The sequence below is a fragment of the Podarcis tiliguerta genome (assembly GCF_965153285.1).
Source record: "Podarcis tiliguerta genome assembly, chromosome: Z".
Lineage (NCBI taxonomy): Eukaryota > Metazoa > Chordata > Lepidosauria > Squamata > Lacertidae > Podarcis > Podarcis tiliguerta.
This window is the reverse complement of record NC_139553.1, coordinates 13,662,597-13,675,510: the sequence shown is the minus strand read 5'-3', so window position 1 is coordinate 13,675,510 and position 12,914 is coordinate 13,662,597. Positions and strand designations below refer to the sequence as shown.

Genomic DNA, 12,914 nt, shown 5'->3' with positions numbered 1-12,914 from the left:
AACCCGAGGTACTATTTTTGGGTTAGCGGAGTCTGTAACCTGAAGCGTCTGTAACCCGAGGTACCACTGTATCTCTATCTGTCTATCTAACTAACTATCTGAACATGGAACTCTTAGTAATTATAGACCACACATATGTTTTATTTTAACCTGATAAATCACATAGCTGCATTCTTTATTGACAATTGTGACAACTAATCTCTTTTTTAAAAAACAACTCAATAAAAATATTTGGAAAAAGTAGAGTTTAGACTAATCCATCAACTCAACACTGCATACTATATATACTGACACTAAGAACCCAACTTCCCATTTCATTAACTCAGGTCTTTTTGTTTTGTTTTTTTTTAAATGCAAATGAAGCTCATGCATCATGTGAATGCAAGTAAACAGTCATTTCAAGCTCTGAATAAGCATCCCTAGTAAATGGCTACTGATTCAGGGCAACTGAATCAAAGCAAATTCTTAAAGAATAATTCTGGGGGCGAGTGGGTGTGGCTGATAGAGAAAGACACTGAGTTAGGTGACACACTCTTTCTTAAGTGGATATGGCTCAGGTATGGTATGTCTATAGATAGGTGTGCTCTGAATTATTAATAAAATGAAAATCCTGGTTTCTGGGAGAGAGGCATGGTGATTCAGAGATCGTTCTGCTAGCTCTGGCTGACAGAAGATAATTACTTGGTGATAGTTAATAGCCAGACTATCTGTCTGGCTCTATTAATCACTCTGGAGATACGGTGATCAAATAAAGTTAACCTCAGGGCATCTGGATCAAAGCAGTTTTTCTATGCCTCACAGCTCAGATGGGAGCTGGCAGGCAGAGAACACCACCACCCCCAAACTCCACACGTTCAATTGAAAACAGGTAACAGAATTACACCCTCTTTTTAAAACCCTTTAAAACATGTTTAGAACAAGGGAACTGCAATGAGAGATCCCTCCATCTGCTGGGGAAAATCTACAATCTGAAAATCTTTGAATACCACCTTCTGTTTCTGGAAAAACTGAAAGGAAATTAACTGTTTAAGTGTCTAATGCAAAGTGGAAAGCTTGATCTGCGGTGGACAAGAAAGATTAAAACGAGACTATAGAAATTCCGGTATCTTTTTTTCCCCCCACTGGCACTAAAGAATTCAAGAAAATGAAAGTAGAGTAATTATCATTAGCTGTGAGAAAAAGATTTTGTTTTGAGATAACAATCAGAGAAGCCCAAGATTGTAGTTTTGCAGGAGGATATATTTAGGTGGATTGAATGGCCATTAATAACCAGAAACATTAAAAGCATTCAATAGGACTCAACCAGTGATTGTTGGTTTTGTTTAGCCAATTGATGGCTGAACAATTAACAATGATCAGCTCAATATTTGATGAAGGAATCAAATGATGAAGGAAAAAAGAAGCTAGAGGAATATGAGGTAGAAAATGGATATGAGAAATATGCAGATGCCACAGAACAAATTGATGAAAAGTTGGCAGAACTGGATCAATAAATAACCAAATGTATAATTGTGTGGAAAAGGAAATGACATCCATACAAGGATTTTTGGGGAAAGTAAAAGATAAAAGTCACAAATGATTTGGAGAATTATTTGGATATGGTGTTGATGGAGTGGAGAGGGGGGAAAGCTTTGGGACTTCAGTCCTGGTATTTTTTTAGTTTTAGCAGAGAGAAAGTACTCTGCATACAATTTGGAGCAAATTCAGAGAATGTTGTGATAACAGCTATGCTAGTACCTCTGGAAAAAGATTTGAAACAAATGAAGTGGAAGGCCCTTAAGAAGAAGATCGGGATACCACCATAAATACAACAAGAAATGGAATACAACAGAAAATGCAACTGAACATATGGATCTGGACATGAACAAGAGGATATATAATGAGGAACAAAAGTGGAATATTGGCCCAATGTGTGATCACAGTGGAGTCTTTAATATGGAAATGGATGGAAAAAAATAATGTTATTCAATATGAAGTAATTGTGGTGGGAATTAATAGAGGTAAAATTAAAAGAAAAAATATGGTTAGCATTTATTAATAATAACAATTAGGAAATATCTTGGGACTTTTCATGGGAAAAGGAAACAAATGATTCTGGGACACCTTAACTTAAAAGAAATACTATTTAGCGCAAAGTGGAGAAGATGGATGTTTGCAAGGATTGAAAGTTTTAATTAGTCATATTTTATTCTATTATGTAAATGGCAGGTGGAAAATTGGAAGTTCTTCTGTAAAAAAAAAAAAATTTGGCTAATGTTTCTTTTATTTCCCTTTCTTATTTTATCTCTCTTTTTCTCTTTCCTCTCTTTATTTCTACTGTTCCTTTCTTTTCTCCTGGTTTTCTTCTTTTTAATTTTTCATAGCTGTAATTTTACTGTATTGTGGGAAAATCTTATTAGAATTAAAATCTTTCAGGAGAAGATGAATTCTGCCTAAAATAGTCCCCAGCACAGTAGCAGAAACAAGCTGGTCCAGTGACGGGCAAGATTCGAGTCTCTCAGCCACAGGATCTCTTCAAATGCCCTTTGCTCATACAGCATAGGGTTCAGTAGGATCCATTGCAAAACATCACAGAGACTGAGGGCACGCAAGAAGGGATCTCCCAGAATGCCTTGCTATTTCTGGGAAAACACACACAATGCCAGCTCTCCACCACACTTTACTATATAACTGGGTACAAGTCATATCCAACAGAATTAATCTGAGCCTTGAGAAGCACATGGAGATGAAAGATGAAGTGGGAAACAGCATCACTCTTTCCACAGCTCCATGTACTTTTCTTCTTTGAAAGGTTAACCACCCTCACCATTTCATGACCAAGAGAAGGGGTCCCTCTGTGGATATGTGGGCACCATCGTGTGAGAAGCTAAGGTCACTAGTAAGTACACCTGGTACAACTGTTAACAACGACCAGTTTTATTTCACTTCTAGAAGGGAAGGAAAAGCAGGGGACCAGCAGGCAAACAGAGAGGAAGGAGAGCAAACGGTGTACCTGGGATCGAAGCAGACGGTGCCACGGATGCCACAGGCATTGGCGGTACAGAAACGCCACCAAAGGAGCTGTAGCTCACGCCGTTGGAAGCCCCAACACTGGCAGGAGGTTGGATGCCGGAGCCAGCACCCCCAGGAGAGCTCTGTTCCGGGAGACTGGGGGAGTTTTCCCAAGCTTTGCGGGCTGATTCCATCTGCAAGGGCAGAGAGGACAAAACTGAAAACAACCCAAGACATTTCAGGTGCAAAGCGGGTGCATAGCCACAGAACCCCACAGCCCTTCTAAAAACAGGAAAGAAAATGTTCCCCAGGGAGCCCCAGGGAGTTTGCAACTAGGAAAAGAATGGGGGGTCTTGTTCATTAGATGTGAAAGCTTCGTGAAACAGAGGTGCTCTGCATTCAGGAGATCCTGAGTTGTTTCTGACTAAGTTCTACTCAGATCCACTGAAATGAATGGGCCTAAGATAGTAACTTCTCTCAGTTCCAACAGGTCTACTCAGGAGCAACATTAACACTGGCTATTACTACGATTGATCCAGGGTATAGCTTAGGAAGACCCAATAGCTGCCGCCAGTCAGTGTAGACCAGTGATGGTCAAACTTGGCCCTCCAGCTGTTTTTGGACTACAACTTCCATCATCCCTAGCAAACAGGACCAGTGGTCAGGGATGATGGAAATTGTAGTCCCAAAACAGCTGCAGGGACAAGTTTGGTCATCACTGGTGTAGACAATGCTGGTGTAGACGGACGACCAACGGTCTAACTCAACATAAAGCAGCTTCCTGTGCTGAGGCCCACACCACCTCCCCCAGAGTGATACTGGAAGTCCCTTTCTTGAACTCCAACTTTCATTAAAATACACACACCTTTCCTTATAGATCAAAGGAAAAGTAGGTAAGAGCCCTGATGGATCAGAGCCAAGACCCATTATGTCTAGAATCCAGATCCCACAACGACCAATCAGATGCCTCGGAGGAGCTCACAAGCACAACAGTACTTGCCCCACTGGCCTTTCCCCTGCAACTGGTATTCAGAATCTGACCTCACCTCCAATACTGGACGAACTACACTGCCACCTTGACTACCGACAGCCTAATTCTCCTTCATAAACTTCTCTCCCCCACCCCCATTTTAAACCCATCTAAAGTGGGTAACCATCACTAGATCTCTCATGGGATGTGAATTCCATAGTTTAACTACGTGCTCCCAAGGTTTGTAGGCTTAGAAATAAATCCTCCACCCTTGCTGGATGTGAAAGGTTGTTGTTTCTTTCTAAGCTGCCCCTGTGGCAAGCACCCTTGTCTGCCCCACTCCCATTAAACCCAATGTTTACTTTAAGAGTGAGGTCAGTCGTGGGGAAAGACATGGGATTCAGGCCGATGCACCGTGGAAGGTGGTGGTCTCTTCGGAGCACAGGGAGGGTTTGTGTGAGCCCAGCCTGCAGAGACACAAACACAGAGACAAGAGGTTTTGTTTTTATTCTGGAGAAACAGCATACCAATCTTCTTATTTAAGAAAGAAGTCAGGGCTGACAAAAGCTTCATTAGAGATATAAAATACAATCAGCATAAAGAAACAAAACAAAAAAATCCCATGAGACACTAATTAAAAAATAAGACTTGAGCTCTACAATCACTAAAGGACTGGAGAGAATAATTAAGAGGCTTAGTTAGTGCCAAAAGATTGCAAAATAGATGCTGGGAGGGCCTCTTTGGGGATGACGTTCCAAAAGGAGGATACTGTAGTTCAAAAAGACCCCTCCTTCGTCATCATCCACCTCCAATGGCAGCAGGAGGAGGATCTGAAGAAGGGCATCAGCAGATGATCTTCCCAGCTGGGCAGGTCGATAGGCAGACTGGAAGCCAATAGGAAGGAATGCAAAAGGCAGGTCTACTTACATTGCTGGCCAGGGCATCCTGAAGCTTTGTGACTGAGTTAGCTGTGGTACTGGAGGCCGGTCCAGGGGGCAGGCTGAAGTCCGAATCCTGCAAAGAGGCAATTTCTACATAACCCTGTACTCAACTTTTTAGTGCAGAACTTACAGTCCTTTTATGGTTGCTGAACTCCCATCAGGTTCCCAGCCAACATGGGCAAGGATCAGGGGATAATTGGAAATGTAGTCCAACGACATCTGGAATGCTGTGGTTCCCCAGCCCAATCTAGATGCAAACCCCCCAAGGTGAAGCTATGTGAAGAACACAGAAGGAATGACACAGGGAGCAGCTGGCTTGATACTTTAATGGTCAGGATTAACAGGGGACAAGGTTAGCCCCCTAACCTAGCAGAGCCTCCAGTGCCTCCTTTAACTTTTCCCCATAGAAATGAAGGGTTTAAAGAAGTAGGGAAATTAGCTCCTATCACTGGGAAAGGGGTGGGGGAGTGAGAATGAGATTTGGGCCCGTATTGAAACTTAGGCCCCACCTGCAATATACATTTAAAGCACTGGGATACCACTTTAGCTGTCATGGCTTCCCCCAGAGAATCCTGGGAAGTGTAGTCTGTTGAGCGTTGTTAGGAGATGCCTTATTCACCTTACAGATACGGTCTGCCTGAGACCTGTTGCCACTGTAGGCAACATGCCCTAATGCCTCCCCCCGCAGGTCTGGGTCCCCACTCTGCCCCCACCCTCCCGCTACTACCGTCACTAGCCCCATCACCCGAGTTGTATCTTTGGCAACACCCCCACTGCTGCCACAATGCAGCAGCAGCGGTGAGGATATAGAGGGGACAGTGGTTAGGGCATTGTTGTTGTGTTAGTGGCACAGGAAGCCCCAGAGGAGCTGGCAGCGGCGCAACAATGGGGGCTGGATCCACTGCTTGAGGCAAATGGTTTCACCTCATCTCATGCACAGACTATCCCTACTCACAGAGTTCCCTGGCGAAAGGATTTGACTATTAAACCACCCTGGGAATGGCAGCTCTGTGGTGGGAATAGGGGCATCCTAACAATTCTGGTCACCTGAACAAGCTACACCTCTGGGGGAAGCCATGACTGTTTAAAGTGGCATCATACTGCTTTAAATGCATGTCATGACTGTGGCCTAAGAGAGCACACACACACCTGCCCAAACAGATGCTAACACCCAAGAAGGTTGGTAGGGATGAAGGTAGGCAGTCCTTCAGTTATTTGGGGCCTAAGCCCACAAAACCATAACAGGTGGAAAAAGATGAAGCAAAAGCAATCCTTACTTTAGGGTTTACTCCAAATTCAATGGGAGGCACAGGAAGGACCGAATCCACATGGATCTCCACCCCATTGACCGGGGGGACGCTGCCTTCAAGGCGTTCCGCTCCTTCAGAGCCTTTCCGGTTTTTCAGGGAGCGCTCATTGCCAATTGGGCCCGGCTTGTGGTCCTTGCTCTGACCCAGGCTTTGCTCTGAATCCTTAGCAGGGAAACAAGAGAAGCTCTGATTTAAAGGAAGAAAGGAAGTTCAGCTCCCAGCATCTCCAGGTCAGGCTCAGAATGTCCCCTGCCTTAAACCCAGGAGAGCCGCTGCCAACCAATGTTGACAACAATGAGCTAGAAGACTTCCAGCCCTATTGAGCCTGGTTTCCAGAATGTGCCTGACAAAACCAGACCACCCTTGACTTCCAGCAGCTGGATCCAGATGCTAGACAGCACATCTGGTGCCAGTGGCAGTTAAGCTAGGTTACCTTTTTATCTGACTGCTTTGGCGCTTGCTCTTTCTGGCAGTCAGTTTTGGGATCCACCAGGCCACCTCCACTCATCTCTTCAGGCTTGAGAGTGCCATATGGAGAGCTGCGCTGGGAAGAAGTGGCGGAGGATTCCCGCGACTCAGCGCTCAGGTCAATGCCACTATCCCCCTGGCTGCCTTTAAATCCCTGCTGCGCAAAGCGTGGAAAGTGTTAAAACCCCTCCCAGCAATACCGGAAAGCGAGGCCACCACCAAAATTAACGCCTCTTTGTCAAAGTCATCACCATATCCATAGTGTACAACAGCGGTTCGTGCTCAATTCCTGACCACACCAGCTCAGCCTCTATTACACTAGGCATCCCCACCTCTTTACACATCTACATTTCATTGGATGGCAGGAGTGGACACCCGCCCTCCCTTCCACTCTTTACAGAGAGGCTTGGGTGCACTTACCTCGGTGGAGCTGGATTCGTTACTGGTAAAGGCATTGACAGGTTTGCTCCAGGAATCCGTGCCAGATGACTGAACGGAGAGTGCTGTGGCAAGAGCAGATAAATGGGAGTTAAGATGCTTCAGAGAGGCCTCCGGGGCTGCTTCTCATGTTACATATGTCGCCTTTTCTCAAACATGCATGTTGGGGAAGAAGAATAAAACTCAAACAGTAAGGGGAAATCCTATCCTCTGGCTTTTAATAATATGGAACGGATGGGCTCCAGCAGTTTGGATTTGGTTTTACCTGATACCTTTTGTGCATGGGAACGTAAGAAGCTGACTTATATCGATTCAGACTGTTGGTCCATCTGGTTCAGTGCTGCCTACACTGACTAGGAGCGTCTCTCCAGAATTTCAAGCAGGGCTTTCTTTCATCCCTACCTGGAGATGCCATGGGAGACAGAACCTGGGACTTTCTGCGTGGAAAGCAGATGTTCTACCACTGAGCTATGGCCCTACCTCCATCTTATGTTTTGAAGAGTTTTCTTTTGAGTTTCGTTCATAGATGAAGGGGTGGCTGCATTCCCTTAGCAGTAATCTGCCAGGCGCTGGGTATACTAGTGTTTGGCAGGCTCACAGCCGAAAGTGAGCAGGACCACCCCTTTCCATCTCTTTCTACCATCCCCATTTCCCTCTCCCTACCCTGCTCCATTTCAGAGATTGCCTGGGATCTGATGCATTTCCAGAAAATCTAGAGAGGGTAGTGTTGTTTGCAGGGTTTGCTGGAAATGGAGTAACTCACAAGTGCCTCCAGACAGGGATGGTGAATCTCGGGTCTGGGGCCAAATGCAGCCTTCTCTATCTGGCCCTTGGGACTCTTCCCAGGCCACGTGCCTGAGCAGTCCTACTTCATATCCTCCTTGTGTGTTTCTCCCTGCCTGGACCGTGTCCTTGAACTCTGGCAATGCTTCTTGCTTGCCAGGATGGAGGACAGAGGGTGTGTGTGTGAGAGAGTGAGAGAGTGAGAGAGAAAGCGAGAGAGAGAGCGCATGTGTACAAACTGGCCTACTGTACAAAAGCAAAATTTGCATTCACTGCTCCACCCACACCTTTGCATCTGACCATGCCAACTACTGGCACATCCAGGAAGAGAATGTGCCCCCCCATCCCACCCTCACCAAGACACACCTGACTCACCTGGACTGTTGGTCTCCCAGATCTCTGTGCCCAGGCTGTTTCCAGAAACCGAAACATCTCCTTGCTCAAGGCACATGCTGCTCTGTTTCTTGGCAAAGCGAGGTGGGATACGAGACTGAAGGACGCGGCCCTTGGCTGGAGCCTGTGGGAGAAATGAGGGAAGCCCAAGGGCGTGAGGACTCCTGGGAAACACTAGAAGCCTTTGACCCAGAGACAGAATCTCAAGGAAACATTGGTTTTTGTCTGGCCAAAGTGTGAACCTCTTTCCTCCAACTCAAGGGGGTTGTGCAGAGACCCTAATCTGCAACAACATCATCATGGGGCAAGAAGCAGGAAACAGTGGTGGGCTAGATCTGTTAGAACACCAGCAAGCAGTGGCATCAGAGAAGTCAAATCTACAGCACAATCTTCAGGCAAGACAGGAGCCTGACACAGATTTGGCAACAACACCCACTGTAAAAGTGGCAGCAGGACCTTGGAAGGGCTGCATGGAACACCCTGGAGGGCCACACACGGTTGCCCCTTTTCTCCTATAAAGTCTCCAGGTCGGGATGGGGATTTGCCTGGGAAAGAACAGGATCAGCTTAGTCCAACTTTTGCTCCAAGATTGGTGGTGGTGGCAAAGTTGTCCTTGCCTGTCATTTCTGATGATTTAGAAAATGAGTTGCCAATGAAGTGCCCAAGGGACCCAGAGTGCCTACCAGTAAGTACCTGCTATGGCACCTGAGAAAGGTCTCAGTAACTACTCCCTCAAATGTCCACAGTGTACAACCAGAGACTGTTTGCTCTTCCTCCTCAGTTCCTGTCTGCACCAGTGCAGCCTCTCATGCACTGGGAAACCCCCTCCTCTCTTTAATATGCCCTCATTGCATTGTATGGCAGGATTAGACACACTGTTCCAGCCACTTTGTTCCTAGTGCCCGTGACACTCCCTCACAATTCCAAATGTGCCTACTGGCCCCCAAAAGAGTTTGGTTTACAACAGATGAACGGAACCTTTGGCCCTCCAGATGTTGCTGAGCTGCAGTTCCCATCACCCTTGGCCACACTTGCTGGAGCTGATGGGTGCTGTAGTTCTGCAAAACACCTGGAAGGCAAAAGTTGTTCCCACACACCCCTGGTAAAGAATGTATAACACCAGGATATGAAACCCAAACCCTGGTTTGTTAAGACAGCTGCCTTTACATGTGGCGTGTGTGTGTGTGTGTGTGTGTGTGTGTGTGTGTGTGCTAAAAATGGATACCTAGGTTCAGGGGGCACTCCTGCCCCCAGGTGCTCACCTGGGCTGCTTGCTCTTTTTTCCGTCGCTCCTCCTCCAGCAACCTCCGCTGCTTCTTTGTCAGGACCTCGATGAAGCCTTCGCTCCCAATCGGTCCAACTTCTGTTTCTTCAGCAGGGCCTGAAAGCCGTCCGTCCATGATACCATCTGAGAGACAGTTTAAAGACAACTTCAGCTTATTTCCAACTTTCCCCTGGTTCTCACTAGACTAAGAACTTGACATTGGGGCTGTGGTTTCATCCAAAACCAAAACCAAAACCAAAACAAATGCTCAAAACCTTTAAGGTTCAAAGCGCAGCAGGTGTAAAGCATGGCAGACCAAGCTCTGCTGTTGTTCTAACCATCAACATCCACCCCCCAAAGGGCTCCTGCTTTAACGTAGCAAGCAAGAAGTATCTTTAGACTGGGCAAGCAAATGGACACTCCTCCAAGAGGGCTGGGTCTGAGATGCTTTTGCTGGTGCTCATGTCTTTGTGTCTGGACAGGAGGCAGTGCTGGCTTGAAGCCCAAAGCATCTTCAGGCGCTTCCCCTGCAGCCAGACTTGCTAGCAAGAGCGACTGGAAGACCACGGTGACAAAGGGGACAAGATAGAAGCACCAGGAAGCATCTGGGTGGGTCCTCATTCTGATATCCTCTCCAGGCGCAGATGTGGCCCAGCCCAGCTCACTTGGTCCCATCCCAGGATCATTGGACACCAATTCTTTGAACTCCTCCTACCACTCATCCTGGTCTGGACAGACATTCCAGGATGTCTCTCTTTAGAAGAAGCTTCACAATCTGCCTTTAAGCTGCAGGAGCCAAGATGGCTTACAATATAAGATGAAAACACATTTGCCATAAAAACCACAACAATACCACACGTTTCGGGGGGGGGGGGGGGGACAAAAGCAGCAGCAGCAAACCAATTGCAGCAGCAGGGTTAATGTTAAAACAATCCCAAACCCTTGCAAAACTACATACAGTGGTACCTCTCTTTGCGAACGGGATCCATTCTGGAGCCCCGTTTGCAAAATGAGCAGAACGCAACCCGTGTCTGTGCGTCATGGTTCGCCGCTTCTGTGCATGCGTGTGACGTCACTTTGAGCGTCTGCGCATGCGCCAGCGGCAAAACCTGGAAGTAACCCTTTCCGGTACTTCCAGGTCGCCGCGGGACACAATCTGAAAAGATTTAACCTGAAGCAAACATAACAAGAGGTATGACTGTATCGACCATTCACTTAAGGGCTACATGACAGCAAGCCAAACGAATTTCCTGGGGAAGGGCACCACTACAGAAAAGGCCCTGTGCCATGACTTGCCCAACCATTTCTAGGCATGGAGAGGGAATTCATTTGGTCCACATCTTGAAGTGAACTGATCTAATGCACTGGTCCTGGATTTATATCCAGATTGGAACAACGACAGACTGGAACAGAGCTGTCTATCAGATTATGCACTTCTCTTAATCTTTGACAAATCAGAAACCACTGCATCTTCTCTCCATAGACACCTTCAGGTGGTTTGGAACAATCACCTGAAGATGTGTCCAAATGCACAGAAAGCAGACAGACGATTCCCCAAACTGTGTATCAGAAGCTCATCCTCTATTGCAGCGGTTCTCAATCTGTGGGTCTGCAGATGTTGTTGGACTACAACTCCCATCATCCCTGAGCTCTGGCCTTGCTAGCTAGGGATGATGGGAGTTGTAGTCCAACAACATCTGGGGACCCACAGGTTGAGAAAGGCTGCTGTATTGGATTAAGTGAACAGGACTTACTTCCGTAGCTCAGCTCAAACTGAGAAATGGCCTCTCCCTTCTCTCCCATCTGCTGGGTTCCAGACTTGGGCTCCCTCTCTGGATTCTTTCCCAGCCCTTCGGTGCTGTTCAGGTTAGCATGGGAGCCGTAAACAGAATGGCTGCTCTCAGGACTGCTAGGGTCAAGCCCCCCACTGTCGTCGGGAGATCTAGAGGAGAAAGCGAAAGAGCACCAGCTTCAGGGAAGATAGTTTCATGCAAGGATGGGAAAACCTCTTGCCTGGGGGCCTGAATGTGACCCTCCAGGCCTCTCTTTCTGGCTCTTGGAACTTGCCAAGCCACACCCCCTCTTGCCAGACCTCACTGGTCCTGCTTCACAGCCTAAGGATTTTTTTTAGCCTGGCTGGACTGTGTCCTTGTCTGGATGGAGGATAGGTAAGAGAAGTGTGTGCACAAGTACGTGCAGAAAACAGAAAGGTAAAAGCTTTTTTCTTGGTTGCTCTGTTTGTGCCTCAGGCTCCACCCATCACTGGCATGTGGTCCTCAGAAGATTACTTTTGGGCTGCAAAAGATGACTGGCAGTGACTCTTTGGTTTGAGACAGGGGGCATTCCCAGTCCTACTTGGAGATTATGCCGGAGACTGAACCTGGGATCTTCTACATGCAAAGCAGGTGCTCTACCACTGAGCCATGGCTTTTGCCCACAGTGTGACAAGAAGTTGAATTTAAGTGCAGTGCAGCAATCCGGGCACATCCTTACATGCAAAGTCGCCTTATGCTACATAAGCCCACTACTGCCACCATTATAGGTACCATGTAATACCCATTCTCCATTCGTAAGCAATCAATATTCTACTGTGGCAGCACCTACACACTGGAGCTCCCTGCTTATAGATAGCAGGCAGGCGCCTTCACTGTACTCTTTTGGGCACCTGCTAAAAACATTTTTATTTAGGCAATCCTATCCAGATGTTTAGAAAGCTGGAGTGAGCTTTAATCTGTTTTGAGCCTATTGTTACTTTATTTTAACATTCTGAAAGTCTCAAACTATTATTAATTCTCTTATTGACAATTTTATAGTTTTGTCTTTTTTTGCAAACCACCTTGACTGTGTTTTTTCTACAACTGGTGTACAGTAAACTTACACAATAGCAGCTTTGTGCAGGTGGGGGAATAATAATTGCACAGGTAGGCGGGAAACCCACCGTTCCCACTCTCCATTTATTTATTTCCCCCCCGCCCAGTGTGTTTTCCTCACTTCTCAAACTTTGGAAAGGCAGTGCAAGAGTTCTGGCAGCATCCCTTGTGCCTCCTTCCCAAAGCCCGGCATGTCGCTTCCCAGGGTGTCTAAGGTCACAGGAGCTCCCAAAGCCCTCATGCGACTTTCCCAGTCCCTGGTAAGCAATCCTGCCTTGTGGGGGTGGGGAAGGGGCAGTTCTGGGGGTGCAATTTTGGCTTTGCACATGGGACTCCCAGAACTGAACCGTCACCTAAGTGGAAGGCCCACCACATCAATTTTACAAAACGAATAAAGCAAAATCTTTGTTTATTAAGCAGAAGATTCTGATTGCACAACTACAGCCATTACTTTGGAAGGTGGGAGGACATTAAAGCTGTGAGGCT

At 46.7% G+C, this 12,914-nt stretch overlaps 2 protein-coding genes across 21 annotated transcripts in view; both read right to left on the bottom strand.

Annotated features, from left to right (window-relative positions):
• The window catches only part of LOC310669594 (uncharacterized protein), a 570,356-nt gene that overhangs the window by 182,613 nt on the left and 374,829 nt on the right, over positions 1 to 12,914 (bottom strand). The window lies entirely within an intron of this gene.
• The window catches only part of PRRC2B (proline rich coiled-coil 2B), a gene marked incomplete at its 3' end in the record, with an annotated part of 67,803 nt that overhangs the window by 18,519 nt on the left and 36,370 nt on the right, over positions 1 to 12,914 (bottom strand). For 14 of the 20 annotated variants that reach the window (XM_083423306.1, XM_083423313.1, XM_083423297.1 and 11 more), the window contains exons 17-25: positions 11,313 to 11,500; positions 9,557 to 9,702; positions 8,277 to 8,418; positions 7,101 to 7,183; positions 6,646 to 6,837; positions 6,180 to 6,374; positions 4,889 to 4,975; positions 4,324 to 4,428; positions 2,993 to 3,185 (exon numbers count right to left, since the gene is read on the bottom strand). In XM_083423306.1, the coding sequence (XP_083279432.1) occupies positions 2,993 to 3,185; positions 4,324 to 4,428; positions 4,889 to 4,975; positions 6,180 to 6,374; positions 6,646 to 6,837; positions 7,101 to 7,183; positions 8,277 to 8,418; positions 9,557 to 9,702; positions 11,313 to 11,500 (1,331 nt within the window). The remainder of the gene's footprint in view (positions 1 to 2,992; positions 3,186 to 4,323; positions 4,429 to 4,888; positions 4,976 to 6,179; positions 6,375 to 6,645; positions 6,838 to 7,100; positions 7,184 to 8,276; positions 8,419 to 9,556; positions 9,703 to 11,312; positions 11,501 to 12,914) is intronic. The other 6 variants (XR_014507176.1, XM_083423307.1, XM_083423301.1 and 3 more) reach the window with 1 other exon arrangement.